The sequence below is a fragment of the Pygoscelis adeliae genome, unplaced genomic scaffold (genome assembly GCF_000699105.1).
Source record: "Pygoscelis adeliae isolate BGI_AS28 unplaced genomic scaffold, ASM69910v1 Scaffold14, whole genome shotgun sequence".
NCBI lineage: Eukaryota > Metazoa > Chordata > Aves > Sphenisciformes > Spheniscidae > Pygoscelis > Pygoscelis adeliae.
This window is the reverse complement of record NW_008825109.1, coordinates 7,950,105-7,966,436: the sequence shown is the minus strand read 5'-3', so window position 1 is coordinate 7,966,436 and position 16,332 is coordinate 7,950,105. Positions and strand designations below refer to the sequence as shown.

The following is a 16,332-nucleotide window of genomic DNA, read 5'->3' as shown; positions in this document are numbered from 1 at the left end:
CTTACACGCTAAACCACTTAAAGGCCTCATTCAAACAACACGAGTCAGAGGAAATTCAGCTAATACTAGAATCTCAGTAGACACTACAGTGAAACTCTCAATCACCAGGAGCAGAGAGTAAGAGTCGATTACCGATATATAATTATATATACACAGAGATTGACAGAAGAGGAAAAAAATGCAAAGAAAAATAAATCAGATTTTTAACAGGTCCTTATAAAAGCAACTCAGATTTTTAAACGCTCCCAAGCTCTATAAAGGATACGATGACATCCCTAACTCCAGTGAGTACATTAGGCTCTTAAAAAGGTCTTCTGGAAGTTGTGGAATTTTCTCAGGGAATATCTCACAGATGAAAGTGATTAATTTGTAATATTGATTACACAGGGATGGAAACTGTCAAAAGAAAAACATGGTAATTTTAGAATCAATCACATAACTCTATTCTGACATAATTTCCATCTATACAAAGAGATGGGACCGATGCTTTCCACTGAAGAAGAAAAGACAATTTTAGTTGACAACTTCAGAGTCATTAGAATGGCTACAACTTTATTAGCAAACACTGTGGTACAATAAAAAAGATTGCTAAAGCTAAACAGTTGATGGTGGGAGTCTGGTACCTGCTCTGTACAAATTCAAGGAGTTTTACTTAAGACATGAGCAAGTCTAGTCCTGTGGGGTAAAAGCCTTGGACACAATAGAGGGGCTCCTAGGGTACATCCTTTGACTCAGTTTCATCTAAAATGGATGTAGCTCTCATGCTCAGCGAGGGCTACCAGATGAGAAAGCATGTTAAGAGGAGACAACTGAGATACACTTCAGAAGTGTTCCCCTGATTCAAAGTAAAACATTAACACAGTGCAATCCAATGAAATACTGCCATTCCATTATTTCATATTTTACTGTTCTACTAACAAGCTGCTGATGTCTAGGATATGAAAGCCAGCTGTATTGTGAAAATAATTAAGGAGTTACTACTTGCTCCCAGATTTTTTTTTTCTTTTAACTAGTATCACTGTTTATGCTTCCTATCCCATTTCTAACACTATCAGAAAAAGGATCGCACAAGCCACATTTCAGGTTTGGCTAACTGACCTGCACAGACTCACTTTTGGAAGAAAAAAGTTTTGTTTAGGCCCTTCAAATATACATTTTCTCAGCTTACAATATTTCTTTGCAAATAAACTAGGGAACAATTATTTGCATTTTTAAAAGCCTAGAAAACTCAGCTTATGGAGGTGGAATGCATATAGGAATGAATTCTGGGAATTCATTACTATAAAGCTTTCATATTCTAGCAACTACATGTAAAAATATACTTACCTTCAGCAGATCCTGGGACATCAGAGGCAGAACTAGATTAACCCCATATAAGACAACATCTGCTGCTGATACAGATCTATTTGTAGCTTGCCCAGGCTCATGTCCTCTAAATACTTCATCTGTAGAAAACACAAAAAAATTTTTTGTATAAAAGGAGGATTAAACATATTGAAGGAAGATTCCCATTTCTTTATAATAAAGACATTTTTAAAAATAGGACTATTCCCCTCTCCCCAAACAAAAACACGAGGCACTGTATTAAAATAGAAACTTAGTGAGTGGAGACTGCCACATCACTCTATATTTATATTCATCAGGACTAAGCATTTCATAATCACATGTACCAGATGGCATGCTAAAACAGAACACTTCAGATACTGAGGGCTCCCTTCCATTACAGAACATTGCATGTTTCTAGTGATAGCTGCTTCATGCCTGCACACATAAAACAGTGAGCAAAATATTACTGCATTTTTATACTTTATATATACACACACACACATATTTATATATGTTTATATATATTTTATAAACACAAGGGGAAAAAAAAGGGACAGTTAATGCAGAAAATTCTGTAGTTTAGATGTTGCCAAGTTTTCTCCAGTTACAGGCAAGACCTACATTTCCCATCAACTGGCAGTGACCTTACTTTTATAATTCCTGCATTGAGTCAGCAACAGCATGCAGACAACTTTCAACACGTTTGATCTCCGGGCATTACATTTAGGTAGTATTCACATTCCTTAGTTTCATGGTAAGTATTTTACAGTGTTTTTCATGCAACTAACTTCCAAAGTCTGACCTCAAAGAGAATAAGTTACATGGCATTGAGTTGTCCACTCAATGGACAAAGTCTAAGTCTTCTAAATCTGGTTCTGTATTTGTGTTGTGCATGCACAACAAAAAACTAGATTGATGCACTGAATTTCGGAGCACAACGTTCTCTCTTTCAAGACGTACCTCAGAAAAGCAATGAACAACATCAAAACAACCTAGGCAGATTCAGTTTGTTACTGAGCATGTTTTCTGTGCAAACTGTATAGGACATGGTAAGATCCGAATCATGCAAATGTGTTTCAACTTATTTAAAAGCAATGCAGCACAACTAAGCTAGAACTGGCAGATCACATTCAGGACTACTGCAATTTTAAGTGGCAAATATACAGAAGAAAGTAACAGGCTGGGATACATAAAGGAACCCTTAACTACACCCACATACACACAGAACATACAAAGCATGTTCTGTGAATGAGGAATACAGAAAACGTTCAAATGTGATGGAAATTTAATGAGCTCAGCATTTCACAAAAGTTGGATCTTGTACTAAGACGATAATCCATCTGCCCTCTTGCGGTAATTTACTATTCTGACTTCTCTCTGGGTTTTTTTGTTATAAGACGGCTGCTACTACATGTTCAGACTTGCAACATTCAAATTTCAAGCTGTTTCATACATGCCCTATTTATTTTATGAGAGCAATAATAGTTTCAGATGCTAGAATACTGTGAGAAGTCCTTCCTTTGCTACTGGCACATTAAATAGTAATTTCCATATCCTGATCTAATCAAGCCTAAACTTCAGTTTTTACTTTACCTGGATTGAACACATGCCCCACAGTGTTTTTTACAGTTTAGAACACGTTATGGTTCAGCAATTACCAATTCCTTCATACCTGTATCACTGAAATCTATGAATTCTTTTGATAGAAGATTAGTGAGAAGCTCCATAATAAGAAGGAGATCCTGGTACTGGTCTTCTTCTGCTGTAACATCTATCCGTTGTCGACCTAGATTATTCTTGGAATACACCTGGAGCAGAGTTAGGCAGGCCTCATACAAGTTCATGGCTTTGGCCTGTAAAACAAAGTTAGATAATAAGAAAACTTCCACATGCTAAAAGTGACACACTTTGTTTTAAGATGGCATTACTTGGTTGATGATACCTCAAGATTTTAATTTCAGTTATATAACCACTTTTTGTAACAACTGCACACAAAATCATCAAGGAGACAGCCACCTTAAACAATAAGAACACTTACAGCCATATATTGATGTGCTACCCATTGAAACAGCAGAACATTACTTTCATCAATTCCTCCATTTTATCTTTTGTTGTTGTTGTTGTTAAGAGTGGCTTGGGACAGGCTGACACATCTCACTAATCTCACAAACTAGATTACTAACAAAATCCCTTGGGGACTCACTTCAGCTATCAAAGTTTGGAGCCATAACACACTATTTGTGCATACCCAGTTTGGCATAGGCAGGATCGCTTCTGGATGCAAACCCAAAACTAGCCAACAGTGCAAAGATGTAAGTGTACTGCACTGACTCGTTTTACCAAATAATATCTTGGCATCCATTATGCCTTGTTTAGGACCAAGGTAGTGTCTCTATGGTATGCATTTGTCACATAAAACAGTGCTGCAATTCTCCTAGACAAGCCTTCAGCTAAGTTTGATACGAGTAAAAAAAGTACTCAACATGGTCTGCACTCTTTTGCCACTCATGCATAGTTAGATTAGTGATGAATGATGGTTAAGTTTATTGGTATAAGAACAGTCTAGATGTCCTGCTTTTAATCTTTGCAAGTGTATGTTTTTAAACAAAGGAATTCCTCTAACAGATGTGACCGTATAGTATTCCTTTCTCTATAGAATCTAAAAATCACTATCCTTTGTTTAAGGGATAGCACTGAATACACACATGTGCGCACATACACACACACACACACACACACTCTTCCCCTGCCTCCCCTTTTGGTTGTATTTACCTCTCCAAGATAGCAAATTTGTTTATGTGCAACTTCAACAAAGACTTCTATTATGAGATTAACAGTCTCTGGTGTGTTTTTGTATACTTCCATTAATCCAATGCAATTATTAAGGAAGTCCATTAGGAAATTGAAGAGAATTGCTACGTTATCAATCTGGGTAGCCTCGGCAATGCCACAGAGTGCTTCTAATGTAGCAGTGATTTCCTGTTTCACTTCTTCCTCCTGACAGATCTGCTGAAAATTTTCTTGGTTTATCACATTCAAGAATCGCTGCTGAAGCGGCTGAAGAACCTTAAAATTATTTAGAAAAGTCACATTAAGGTAAGCATACTATTACATGAGATGTGAGGTTTAAGTAATTTAGCAAGTTCATGGGTTGCTTTTGGCACGGCAGTACAAGAATCAGTCACTTCCAGTTTCCAACGGCTCAATTATGTTATTATCTGTCACATTAACATAAGCTGAAGTGGTAGTGATTAGTGGTTCTCATTATCCATCATCACCTGCAGGGGCTGGCTTCAAAGCGAGCACCTCCATAAATACTTTATGTTATTTTGTAATCTTTACACAAATGACAATGACTTTCTCTGGCTCACAGTATTTCATTCTCTTCCAAATTCAGTATTAGGGGAAAAAATTGTTACAGTTCATCAATAAAAGCATTAATTAAGATTCATGTTCACAATTATCTTTGTCATATTATGATTCTCAATAGTGCAATCTCTTTTGTAATCAGTCGTGTTTGGAACCAATTTAGAAAGTTCTATAAAAATAGTTAAATGTTTTTCCAATTACTTCCAGTGCATTATAGTCTTACCTTCGATGACTAATTTCATAGCTTTGCTAATAAAAGCAAGTTTCTTTCAGAAGGCCAATGCTTTACAAAGTCATGCGGTGCTCACTGATCACATTCCAGCTACCTTCTAGCACCAATCTTTCTGGTATTAAATATCTGAGCTCTAATGAAGCCAGGGCACAAAAAGCTGGTCAAGGCTCTTCATTATGTTCCACATTAGCTTTTTACTTACTGTCATTATCATTAAGTGAATAATTGAAAAATTCATAACACCACCACATTAAAATAAAAGGAAGAAATGACACAGTTCCAAGGGAAATTCTTAACCTTTTATAATAGTCTCTTTCAAGCGTACTGCTATACTGGCTGTTTCACGAACCCTCCAGGTAATTATTAGTTGTTTCTGTTTAGGTTGTGATGTTTTAGATATAATTTTTGGCAGCTCCTGGCTGCCATAGAACTATTGACCTTCAAAGAGAGAATAATTTAAAAAATTATCAATATTAGATGTTCAAAATCAAAAGATTCTGTACAAGTTGATATTCTGTCACCATAAAATTCCCTAAACTAAGTTGTTTATACTACTCGCTAAAATGCAGGTGACAGAAGCATCAAAATTGCTTACCTCTGTCCAGTATTGTTGCTTTGTTTCTGTATCCATATGAGCAAAACCTCCTAACACTAAAGCTTTCATTAGTGTTCTCTGCACAGAACTGGACAAATAGTGAAGAGGAGGGCTTCGCCTTGCAAATTGTTTAGCTAAATTCCACCAGTTTTCACATTGAATAACTAAGTTTGCCCTAGAAGAGGGAAAAACAGTTTAATTAAAGAAAAGACTTCACAAAATTGTATGAACAGAGCGCATCAGGTTGCTAGCAGTTGTCAGAAGGTTGGTTTTTTTTTTTTAATTTTAATTCCTTTATTCTAAGGCTAAATCGCCTTTTGACTTTCATCTTATTAATGCCTCACCTCTAAGATTTCTATAGTATATACTCTGAAAATAGCTCAATTTGTATGGGAGATAAGCAGGGAAGTGCTTTAGTTTTACACACATACACACACAGAGTTAATGGACATATTGCATGGATTAAAAGCTTAGTCTCATTATGTCATGACAAAATAAGCAGTTTATTCCAAAACTAGCTCCTGTAGGTTTTATTTTTTTTTTTTTAAATTCCTCAAGCGCTTAACTCCTCAAACTTCAGAAATCTTTCAGCAGACTCTGAATGCATGACTGCATGTATAATTGCATGTCAATTCACAAAAAGTAAAACAACATTCAACAATTTCCTGCTTCACAGTTTGTAATACCAAAGAAAACTTTGAAATTTGCCTGAATCCGCCAAATCCTGGAGTTTTTTAAAAAATTTTTATATGTTTACAAAACACATTTTATACTGACTTAGCCAGTATCTGAACTCTTAATCCAGAAGAACTTGTTCAACAACAATAAACAACATCACAAAAATCCTTGCAATAAGAGTGGAGACCAGAAGAGTTTTCCTTTCTCACTGTTTAAGAGTGAGGCACAAAGGTAGGGGAAGGAGAGTGCACTTCTAAACAGTAACAAAAATTAGGTCATGTTTTGTCAAATCTAGGTCTCACTCCTCACTTTGTCAGACAATTTTTTTTCCATTTATAGTATGTTACTAAAGTAATTTGACTTACAGAGACATGAAGTGCCCTATATCTGGATTACTTTGGCCAAAAAAATTTAAAGGAAGCAAAAGAAATTTTTTGACTTCCAGAGGTATAGCAACTTACCGCTCTCTCCTTTCCACTAATGTTACTAGCAGTTGTACAGTATCATTTGCAAGGTCCTGCTCTGAACTCCACACTGCCAGGTTACTGATCACTTTTTCTAAAAGGTAACCCACAATCCACTGGGAACCCTCTGTATCAGCACCAAATGCTGTACTAAATGGCAGACTTATCTATAAGAAAAGCATTAAAATGAGTGAGTTTTACAGAAGCCAGAACCCCAAAGTGTATGGTAATCATTGTCAGCAAATTCTTTTTTTCAGGCTGTCACTTCTTCCCTACTTAATACACAAATGTTACATAGACAAAGGCAAAGAATACCTGTAATAGAAAAATCTTTGCCAAATTTATCTTGCAATTTTACACACAACACCTAAAACAAACAAAAGTTTCAACCTCATTACAAAACCAGGTTTGAGTATGTCTAGCTTTTAATGCCAATGAAAGGTCAAGAGCTTTAAAAATTAAAAGAAAGATTCCAAAATCATCTCCCAAAAGTGTTTCCACAAATTTACGATGAAATTCCTCAAAATTCAGTGATAACAATTATTAGAAATAAACCTAGCTGTTGATCTAGATTGAATCTTGTAAAAACTTATTTTCATTGCAATTTTTCTGCATCTGCTTCCTGCAGATTCTTCCTTCAATCTCTACATCTTTTAGGAAAGATGTCACATTCTGGTCCTGGCACATTGAAATATGCTTCCTTGAAACTGCTTGTTCTCCTATCTTTAAAAAAAATTTCTCAAGAGTGAAATCCAAGGATTTTGTAATAATTGTGCAGGTGCTTCCTGTCAGCACACTACTAACATTTCTAACTTTAAAACTCATAATATATACGTGACTGAGCATAAGGTTTAAATAGAGGTTTCAATCACTTTCACATGTCAACACAAACTAAACATGTGCATTTCCTAGATACTCTATTTTGTTTCTTCACATTGTTTCTCATGTGGATCTCCTTCTTACACGCTCTCCAATTCTTCCCCAACTGGTACCTTTACAAATTCTTAGCTCTGCTGTAAGTACAAGCTGAATAATATGATTCCAAGTATTTACAAGTTTTTGGTATACCTATTTTTGTTAAGGAGGGGCCTCCTGAAGCGTTAGTATTCTTAGTTGCTTCAGTAGAGGAAATAAAGGGGAAGAGGAGGAGGCTTTCTTCTTGAAAGTTAGAGCCAATAGGACCTCCTCAGCATGAGTGGCCTCCATCAGCTAGCTGGATTACAGTTAGTTCTATAAGCAAAATCAGGATCAAGGTCTAATCACGATTAGTGCTGCCCAAACATGATAAGAAGTTGCCCTTTACAAAGAATGCACCATTGAAATCATGATATATACAGTGAGAACGTATGAGAATGGGGAGAGGAGAGAAAGTAGCATGACATTAGCTAATGTATACTACCTTGTGATTGTGTTAAATATCTAATTCAGAATCATGACCAGGTTACTCACTAAATCATCCATCAAGGGCAACCACTGTATTAGAGATGAACTGTAAGACCTGATGGAGAGCGAGAAGTAGCTTATAAAATTGTCAGTGAGTTTCACCCACTATGCAGCCTGAGAATGTGCTACGCTATTCTACTATGGCAATGGCCACAAAAAAATCACATTTGCACCAAAATATGCAAGAAGGGCCCTTTAACAACTTATATTTCTAATCAAAAAACTGAAGAAAACATCAACTTTCAAACAAATTCCAAAATAAACCACAACCCCTTTAACATTAAAAATGCTTTATCATTGCACTTTAAAATAGCTACACTGACATCTGCATTCACAGGATAATATTATTGCTAATACTCACCGATTAATTCATAAAAGTTATATCCTTACCTGATCATACAGCTTTTCATCTACTAGGAGGTAAGTCTTTGCCCAGCGCTTGAGGAACCATACAATATCTTTGCCCATCTGGGGGCTCAGAAGGTGTGTGAGATTTGCTCTTATTGCTCTAGATTCTACTTCTGACACTCTTAAAATAGCAGATAACAACCTGCAGATTTAAAATACAATGAGGATGCTGAGAGTGGTTTTTGGAGAAGCAATGAGACTACCAAACACATTTATTTTTCATGAAATATGACAGACGGAACAGGATAACAGAGTAGTTCATCTCTAATGAAGTAAAAAGCACCTGAGTTTACTGTTTCTTTAAACACAAGGAGAGACAAACAGGATAGACTGGCAAATATCCTCCAAAAAGTCAGAATATGCATTAAAAGATAGGGTGATTATCTTTGACATCAGAATTACTGCAACAAAGAATCCTCACAGGCATTCTGACATCAAGGGAATGAAGACAAATGGATTACTTGGAGTGCTTGAAAAGCTTTTTTGGAAAACTGATTCTCCCTTCCTTGCATCATCAAGCTTAGTGACCAAGTGGGGCCTAATTGTGCAGCTTTTGCCATGTGATGCATACTAAACAACAGAAATGATCAGTTATTTATCTCTTTTTCATTACTGCAGAGAAACAGTCTGAAATAGCAGATCACCAGGTGATTACATTAATACAATCAGTCTATAAACCTACATTAAGTATTAGCTTTTGTAGTATATCAATTAAATTTGGTAAGAACGCACGAGGAATTTGGAAGTTAACAGTGGTCTATTTCTTGAAGATGTTACAGAGCTATTGCCAGAGAGTCTCAAATCTCTCCTTATTTAGATCTGGTTTTACTCCCATCACCACTAAGACACTGCATCAAGAAATCCTGTTTGTTGGCCACTTCTTGAAGCTGCCAATAGTGTCAGTAAGCAGTATTGAAAATTCTAAACATTAGGCAAATCATTGCCAATGAAGATCCATTTTTCTAGCCTCTTCCAGAAGAAGAAAATGTTAAGTACACAGAACAACTATCTTGGGTGAAGAATCTTCCATGTCAATTAAAAGTGGAATGCAAGCTTCTGAAGCGTGAGGATTCAAATTGAGAAGTCCTTTGTGGCCATCAGCCTTCTTGCAAAAAGAGAACGGAAACCCCCTCTCCTGCTCCTTTTATAGGCTAATAGTGATATGTGTACATAGGTGGCAACAATTCCTCCTACATCGAGGACCAATTGAGCTGCTACTCAATTGGTGTAGCTGGGGCAGTAACTCATGTTCACAGTAGACAAGCTCACTGATGCTCTGGAAAGCATTTGCTTAAGCTGTACATGTGCTGAATGAATTATAAAGCACATAGTATATTATCTAAAATTTTGATCTACCAACTTTTTAGCAATTTAAGTAATTTTAAGGACTTTCTGTAACAAAAAGATGAAAGATGGGTTTTCAGTAGAGATATAAACACATTTCTCTTTATTTCCAAGACTTCGGCTCACGTCCTCTGTTAAGACTATTAGGTCATCAATCTAGTCATTTCAGCCTTCCCATCTTGACTCAGTTTTATGTGTTTTGATGCCTTACTCTCATTTTTCTTCTCAATCCTCCCCTGGATCACCTCGACTTGAAATATCATCTGTATTTACCCTGCCTTTCTTTACCCTAAAAAAAAAAAAAAAATCACTTCACCTTTTCTGTCTTTTCTTAATCTCTTTTGTAGCGTTGCCTTAATACGTCTGTTATAAAACCATTCTTATAAATTATTTGCCCTTACTTTAATACTAGTTAAAAGAGACACTTCTTTCCCAAAGTTCAGTGTTTACATATTGCTTTTTTACTTTTCAAATTCACAGAAGTCCACTCACAACCTCACTTTTTTTCCTCTGAAAAAGCATTTAACATATTTAATAGCATGAGATGCATCCTTACCTAATTACAGAATCAGTTCTGTTGTACCCTGGGATGGAAGAGGCCTTTTCTCCTGGAGATCCCAGAATCTGAAGTGTCGTATTGATGTCAACCTCAGCTGAATGTTTAATGGAATATTCCATTACTTCTGGAGGTATTAGCGGAGTCTCTCCCTGAGTATCATTAGCCAAGAGGTAGCCTTACATTAAAAAAGAAAGAGTGATCACAACTTTCTACCCTAGGTTAACTTACGGCTTTTTGATTAGAGAATCCATTGGCTTACTGCAGACATCACACCAGAATCAGAGGTTTGTACAAACCCTGACTAATGCTGTTTAAATATATGTAAGTTAACTTTAGAATCCTTAAAGCCATTCAGTAGAGAAGAACCTAAAGTGACAAGAAACCAAGACTGGAAAAGAAACCACCAAATTAAAAAATGAATTAAAAAAGAGATACAAGCTTTGCTTCATGTAAAAGTACTACAGTCAATTCAACTATTGTAGGGGGGGACAAAGCAACATTTTGTTGTCACTTTTTTCTCCTTCTGTTACGTGATAAAAAGCACCTTGATTTTACAGCTTCCCCACTGAGTCCATCTCATTTGGGACTTCTATTCTGCTAACATTTCTAATCTGTCAGAGGCTTTCAGACACGAAGCACATGTGCTATAATAAAGTTTTCCTTGCATAGCAACTGCAGATCAGGTGAGGCACGGGTTTTTATACAATACTCTGGTGTCCACATAATTAATATTCATTCCAGCTTTAGTTGTAGTTTTCAACGCCTGATCTCATGACCATCTGTGAGCTACAAATACAAACCATCCCACAGTGATACAAAAATATTATAAACACATTTATGTCAACATCTGAGAGCAACTAAAACATCAGATGTTCAAAAAGATCCCACAAAATATTTCATAAAGTATACATTTCTCCTAACAAAGTACAGACACTGTTGTTGTTATGTTTTGCAAACAGATGTAAGATAGTTCCATCTAAAAATAAAATCAAAAAGGTTCTAAATTCAAGTTCCCTGAAACATAACAAAATGTCAGGTCATGGATCATCAGCACTGAGAGATTCTGGAACTTACTTGATTCTTTGCCACCACTGAGTAATACTGTTATCCTGATATTATGTCAATTCCCTTATAAAGTCATGTGCCCCCGACAATGCAACTGATATCATGAACAGACTAATTTCTTGAATAGGTTGACTGATAAGACATCTCAAAAAATCTATAACAAAATCAGTTGCGGGAATTTCCAAAGGACATACCTCATGTAAAGATTTCATCAATCTTTTAAAGATAACGTTCATGCTACTCAAGGCAGATGAAAGTAAAACAAAGACTTTGCAAGTAGTGTATGTACGATGAAAACATCATAAGGGATAAAATTTATAGTCAACTAAGAGTAGTTGATATACAGGGATTTTATTTTTTTTCCTGAGGTGTTTCAGCTGCAGTAAGAATACCAGAATAAGTACAATTTAAAGCTGTTCACTAACCTGTGACTAAAATAAGCCAATGAATATCCTCATACAGGTCATCAAGCACTTTATTGTCAATTGAGCCTGATGCTGGTGAGGCAAGTAACTGCTGCTGATGTCTTTGCAACTGACCATGGAGCCTTGTCACTCGGTCTTCTAATAAACTGTGGACAAATAACAATAAAATAACTTCACTGTTTTTAAATTGTTTCAGCAAAGTCAGGCTTTTAATATTTGATGGCTTTATTGATTTGCATTCATTACTATTTTTTTATACCTTGTAAGAAGAGGTATACAGTGTTCTGCAGCAATTCTCCCCAGCATGCCTACGCTGGCCAACTGGTCACAGAACTGGTCTCTGTCATCTTCCTGCAGTTCACTTATTTCTTCTTCTTCCCGAGAGGCCACACCATTGGCAGTCTTTGGTTATTTCAACAAAATTAGAAGCACCCAGTTAGTGTTATACTTGTTAAATCTTATCATCACCACAATTTTCTACATTATTTTGGCTTTTTCTTTCAAGGTGTTTTGCACGGATGAAAAACAGACATACTAAATTAGACACAGAAGAGTTAAACAGGGGTGTAAACATGGCTTCATACTGTTTTGAAATCAGCTTTTCACAAACTCATTAGCAAAATGCCACATTCAGCTAATTGTATATTTGCTACCATTTCCAATAGTGCTCTCAAGTCAAAAGATTCACTGTGAAAAAAGGTAAGAGTTATGAAAATTGATACTTGTTATTAATAGGATAAGCACAGGCTGGACAATAGCAAAATAGCTTCTTTACATCACAGAATATGTAAATCAGCTCTGTCGGGCATCCACTGCTAGAAGTGCGATACAAGGTACTGAATGACTGTCTCACAAAGATGGTCTGCAAACCCAGTGGTCAGAAGATTGCTGAAGTACATTTGCATTTCAAGTCACATATATAGCAGACCAAGAACCATTTTAAACACTGGAACTTCCATGCTTTCCCCTATTCATTAGTCAAAGATATTGTTCTCAGTTGTCTGAGATCTTACGTAAATCACAGAATAGGTAGTTATTTGTCATGATGAAATGAGAATCATCTCTCTAATGAAAGATTTTTCTATAACCCATTGTTAGAGGGGAAAAAGCTTTAACAAGTAAATGCTATAACCTCAGGAAAACAGAATACTTATAACCATCATCTCAGTTTCATTTCTTGCTGATGCAGAAGTTGTGCTGTTTGATTTCTCAAAGCTTATCTTGGCTGCATTATAAAACTACTTAAATAATAATCAGACCTTATTCCTTGAAGAGATGAACCATTATGTGTAGAAACTAAGCATCGATGTTAAAATGTTTTTTTAAAAAATCGCTTTAAAAAAATCATAAAATTTACACAACTAACAAAGTAAAATACAAGTGACAGAAAACCGTCAGAGACAGCATACAAGTGACAGTCTGCTTTGTTTCTGTAAAGGCTGTGGAAAACTAAATCCACACACAACTCCTTATCCAAAGTGCTTTTAACCCATCTTTTCTTTATGTAACCCACCAAATCATTCCCTTTTGGCAACTTCAAAGTTGCAGCTGTTTACTGAAGAGTGAGCCTCTGCTCTCAAAGCAGAGACTGAAAGTTCCTGTTACTGCTTTGATACTGAACAAGAAGCATTCTAAAATGCCAGCTGTGGCTTTTAAAAGGTTACCCATGGGATAAATGACTTATCTCACAGAATGACATGAATTAACCTGTGTATACAAGTTATGTCAAGACCGCCTGATATGAATTCAAAGTTCCCTTGTGAAATATTTCTCTCTGTTTTGGCTCTGTTATTACCATCTGTTACATATTGAGATAGAATTAAGTTTTATATGGTGCTTTTCAGAATGAGGTATCTTGGAGATCTTTGCACGGCATCAAATTAAAGAGAGATTTTATACAGTTATTGAATTGAATCTATGCAATAATTAATTCATCCAACATCTACATCCAACTTCCTGTACGAAAATCTATTGTAGTAAGATCCAGACTCCTGGCAAAGAGACTAATCTGCTTTCTTTCTCAATGGTTCAAGGGATATTTGAGGTACTTTTAGGTTTTCTCTAGAACACTCACCTCAAAAATTCAACTGGGAATTCACGTACCATTTTATCCAAAAGAACCACATAATACTGCAAGTTTCTTCTAGTCTGAGCATAGTCATACTACATTTTTTCAGATATTTATGCATGTCAATTATACTTCAAAAGTATACTTTGAAGATAATGTATGGGAGGTAACAACCGTATAAAAGGCTTCCAATTTCATTGGAGATTTTAACTAGGACCCTAGTCCAGAGAAGGATGGTCAAAAGTTTAGTCATTGCATCTGTGGGAAAAACAGTAAGATGCATGTTGATTTGAGTAACAGCTTTACTTTTTTCTATTTTTTTTTAAAAGTGATTTTCAACTTTGTATTCCTGTATTTCGTCTTCAGAATGAGAGAAACAGACTGGAAAATGACCACTGAGTAACAAATTCAGCAAATTTGTCATTTCCAAAGTCACAAATAGTAATTCTATACTAGCTCCCTTGAGCTACATAACATAGTACACACCAAAAGACATGGGCTAGTCACTATATATCATCATCAAGAATTACTAGAACAAGGGCTTACCAAATTCCTTGTACCATCAGGAGCAGCTAGATGGCACTGAATGTAGGAATTAAAGACCTGAACAGCATGTTGGGTAAAGAAACCTTTATGGAAATGTTTGTCATCTTGTACCAAAGTAAGCCAAGATTCCAGCAACTTATCATATGCTTCCATATATACCATGTCATCTTTGTCAAGCTGTAAGAGATGAAAGAAACAAAACAAAAATCTTATTCCTAAACTAAACTAGAGGAACATACTTACATTCATTATTATTTAACAGATGTTCTTCTAATGTTGAAACAATTTAAAAAAAAAAAAAAAACAAAACATCAGTCACAAAACCCATCTAAGGATAGCCAAGAAAATATCAGAATGAACTGAAGCAATGCATCAAAAAGGTCAGTGCAGCTTTCATGCTTGCTAGGCTTTAAAAAACTGTCCAAGTGTTTAGTTATTTCTCTTCATCTGATGTTCAAAACCCAAACAGCCTTAAATTGCCTTTAATGCATAATTACCTAAATACAGGAGCTACTGAGCTTTCACCCCAAAGATGTCAAGCATCTCAGCTCTTATTAGTAACAACAAAGAATTGAGCCATTTATTTTTAATTAAATAGACAAATAGACATTTGCATATAGATTTATATGTATTCCACTATTTTTGAAATAAAGAGAGATAAAAGATGACAATTCTGTGTTCCAGAGGAAATAATTGTAAGATTGCATGTGTTCAAGAAACCCTACTACAGGTAGCCAGTTTTGATGATGATATACAACTTCTCATTCTATGAACAAACAAAAAAAAAGCAAACTTCCACAGAATAGGCCTGCACCTCCAATTGCTTAGTGCATTTTAACTGATGCTTCATGGTTTTAGTTATTCATATGTGTTTCTACATGGTACATAAGTTACAAAAGGAAATAACATATCTGAAAAACAAAGTCCTGGGTTACAGGCAAACTAAAAACCCCAGATAGCAAAGAGGCCATTTCTTTTTAAAAGTATGTTTAATGTGCCTATCAACTTTTTGACTTGATGCAAAAATTGAACTTCAGTAAATATATCCAACTTCAAATAACTTAAGTGTGACTGTACAGATAAACATGGTGCTAAAGCAGGACATTTCTTTCCTCTAAGAAAGCCTTCTCAAGTTTTAACCAACAGGATCACTCACAAAAGTTACTTTGAGATAGCAGAGCTTAGTGAAATGATTCCTTGGTGAAATAAAGAGATTATTAGGGCCTTAATCATGCTCCAGACAGAAGAATTCCTGACTTTCAGTGAAGTTACAAACATGACTAGATGAACAGACAAGGAAAAGAAAACATTGGCTGGATGACTGATTAAGAGGGAAAACTGCTATCACATTGGAAGCATTTCAAGATAGCTTCACAGCATCATTTTATAACTGCAAAGTGGTCATATTCACAGTAGTTAAAATATGGCACACACTGATGCAAGTGTGAAAACAAAAGCTGACAAGGAGAGAGGCAAAATTGTATTCAACACTAACATAAGCCACAAATTTAGGATGGACACCACAACGTGTCTTTCTAAAACTTGGCTAAAGGACACACGAATTCATAGACAGTCATTCAATCCTGAAATATTTTGACATGTGTGTGTATATTTACATATATAACTTACGTGTAACTTTTAATGATTTATAAGAATCCAGAGCATAAATCAGTAAACAGACATGTCTTTTTATGAACAACAAAAGAACTGAAATCTATCCAATTCATTTATTTGAGAAGGTAATGCCATGAAAAAAATGTTTTTAACGCTTTAAGGTAGTCTCCTAAGGAAGCTAGGATTGATAAGTGCC

General features: G+C 35.6%; 1 protein-coding gene across 1 annotated transcript in view; it reads right to left on the bottom strand.

Annotated features, from left to right (window-relative positions):
- Window positions 1-16,332, bottom strand: part of XPO4 (exportin 4) — a 55,047-nt gene that overhangs the window by 6,367 nt on the left and 32,348 nt on the right. The window contains exons 9-19 of the mRNA XM_009327776.1: window positions 14,523-14,699; window positions 12,168-12,310; window positions 11,909-12,054; window positions 10,416-10,593; window positions 8,498-8,657; window positions 6,662-6,831; window positions 5,523-5,697; window positions 4,099-4,392; window positions 2,999-3,179; window positions 1,327-1,445; window positions 266-396 (exon numbers count right to left, since the gene is read on the bottom strand). Of these exons, the coding sequence (XP_009326051.1) occupies window positions 266-396; window positions 1,327-1,445; window positions 2,999-3,179; window positions 4,099-4,392; window positions 5,523-5,697; window positions 6,662-6,831; window positions 8,498-8,657; window positions 10,416-10,593; window positions 11,909-12,054; window positions 12,168-12,310; window positions 14,523-14,699 (1,874 nt within the window). The remainder of the gene's footprint in view (window positions 1-265; window positions 397-1,326; window positions 1,446-2,998; window positions 3,180-4,098; window positions 4,393-5,522; window positions 5,698-6,661; window positions 6,832-8,497; window positions 8,658-10,415; window positions 10,594-11,908; window positions 12,055-12,167; window positions 12,311-14,522; window positions 14,700-16,332) is intronic.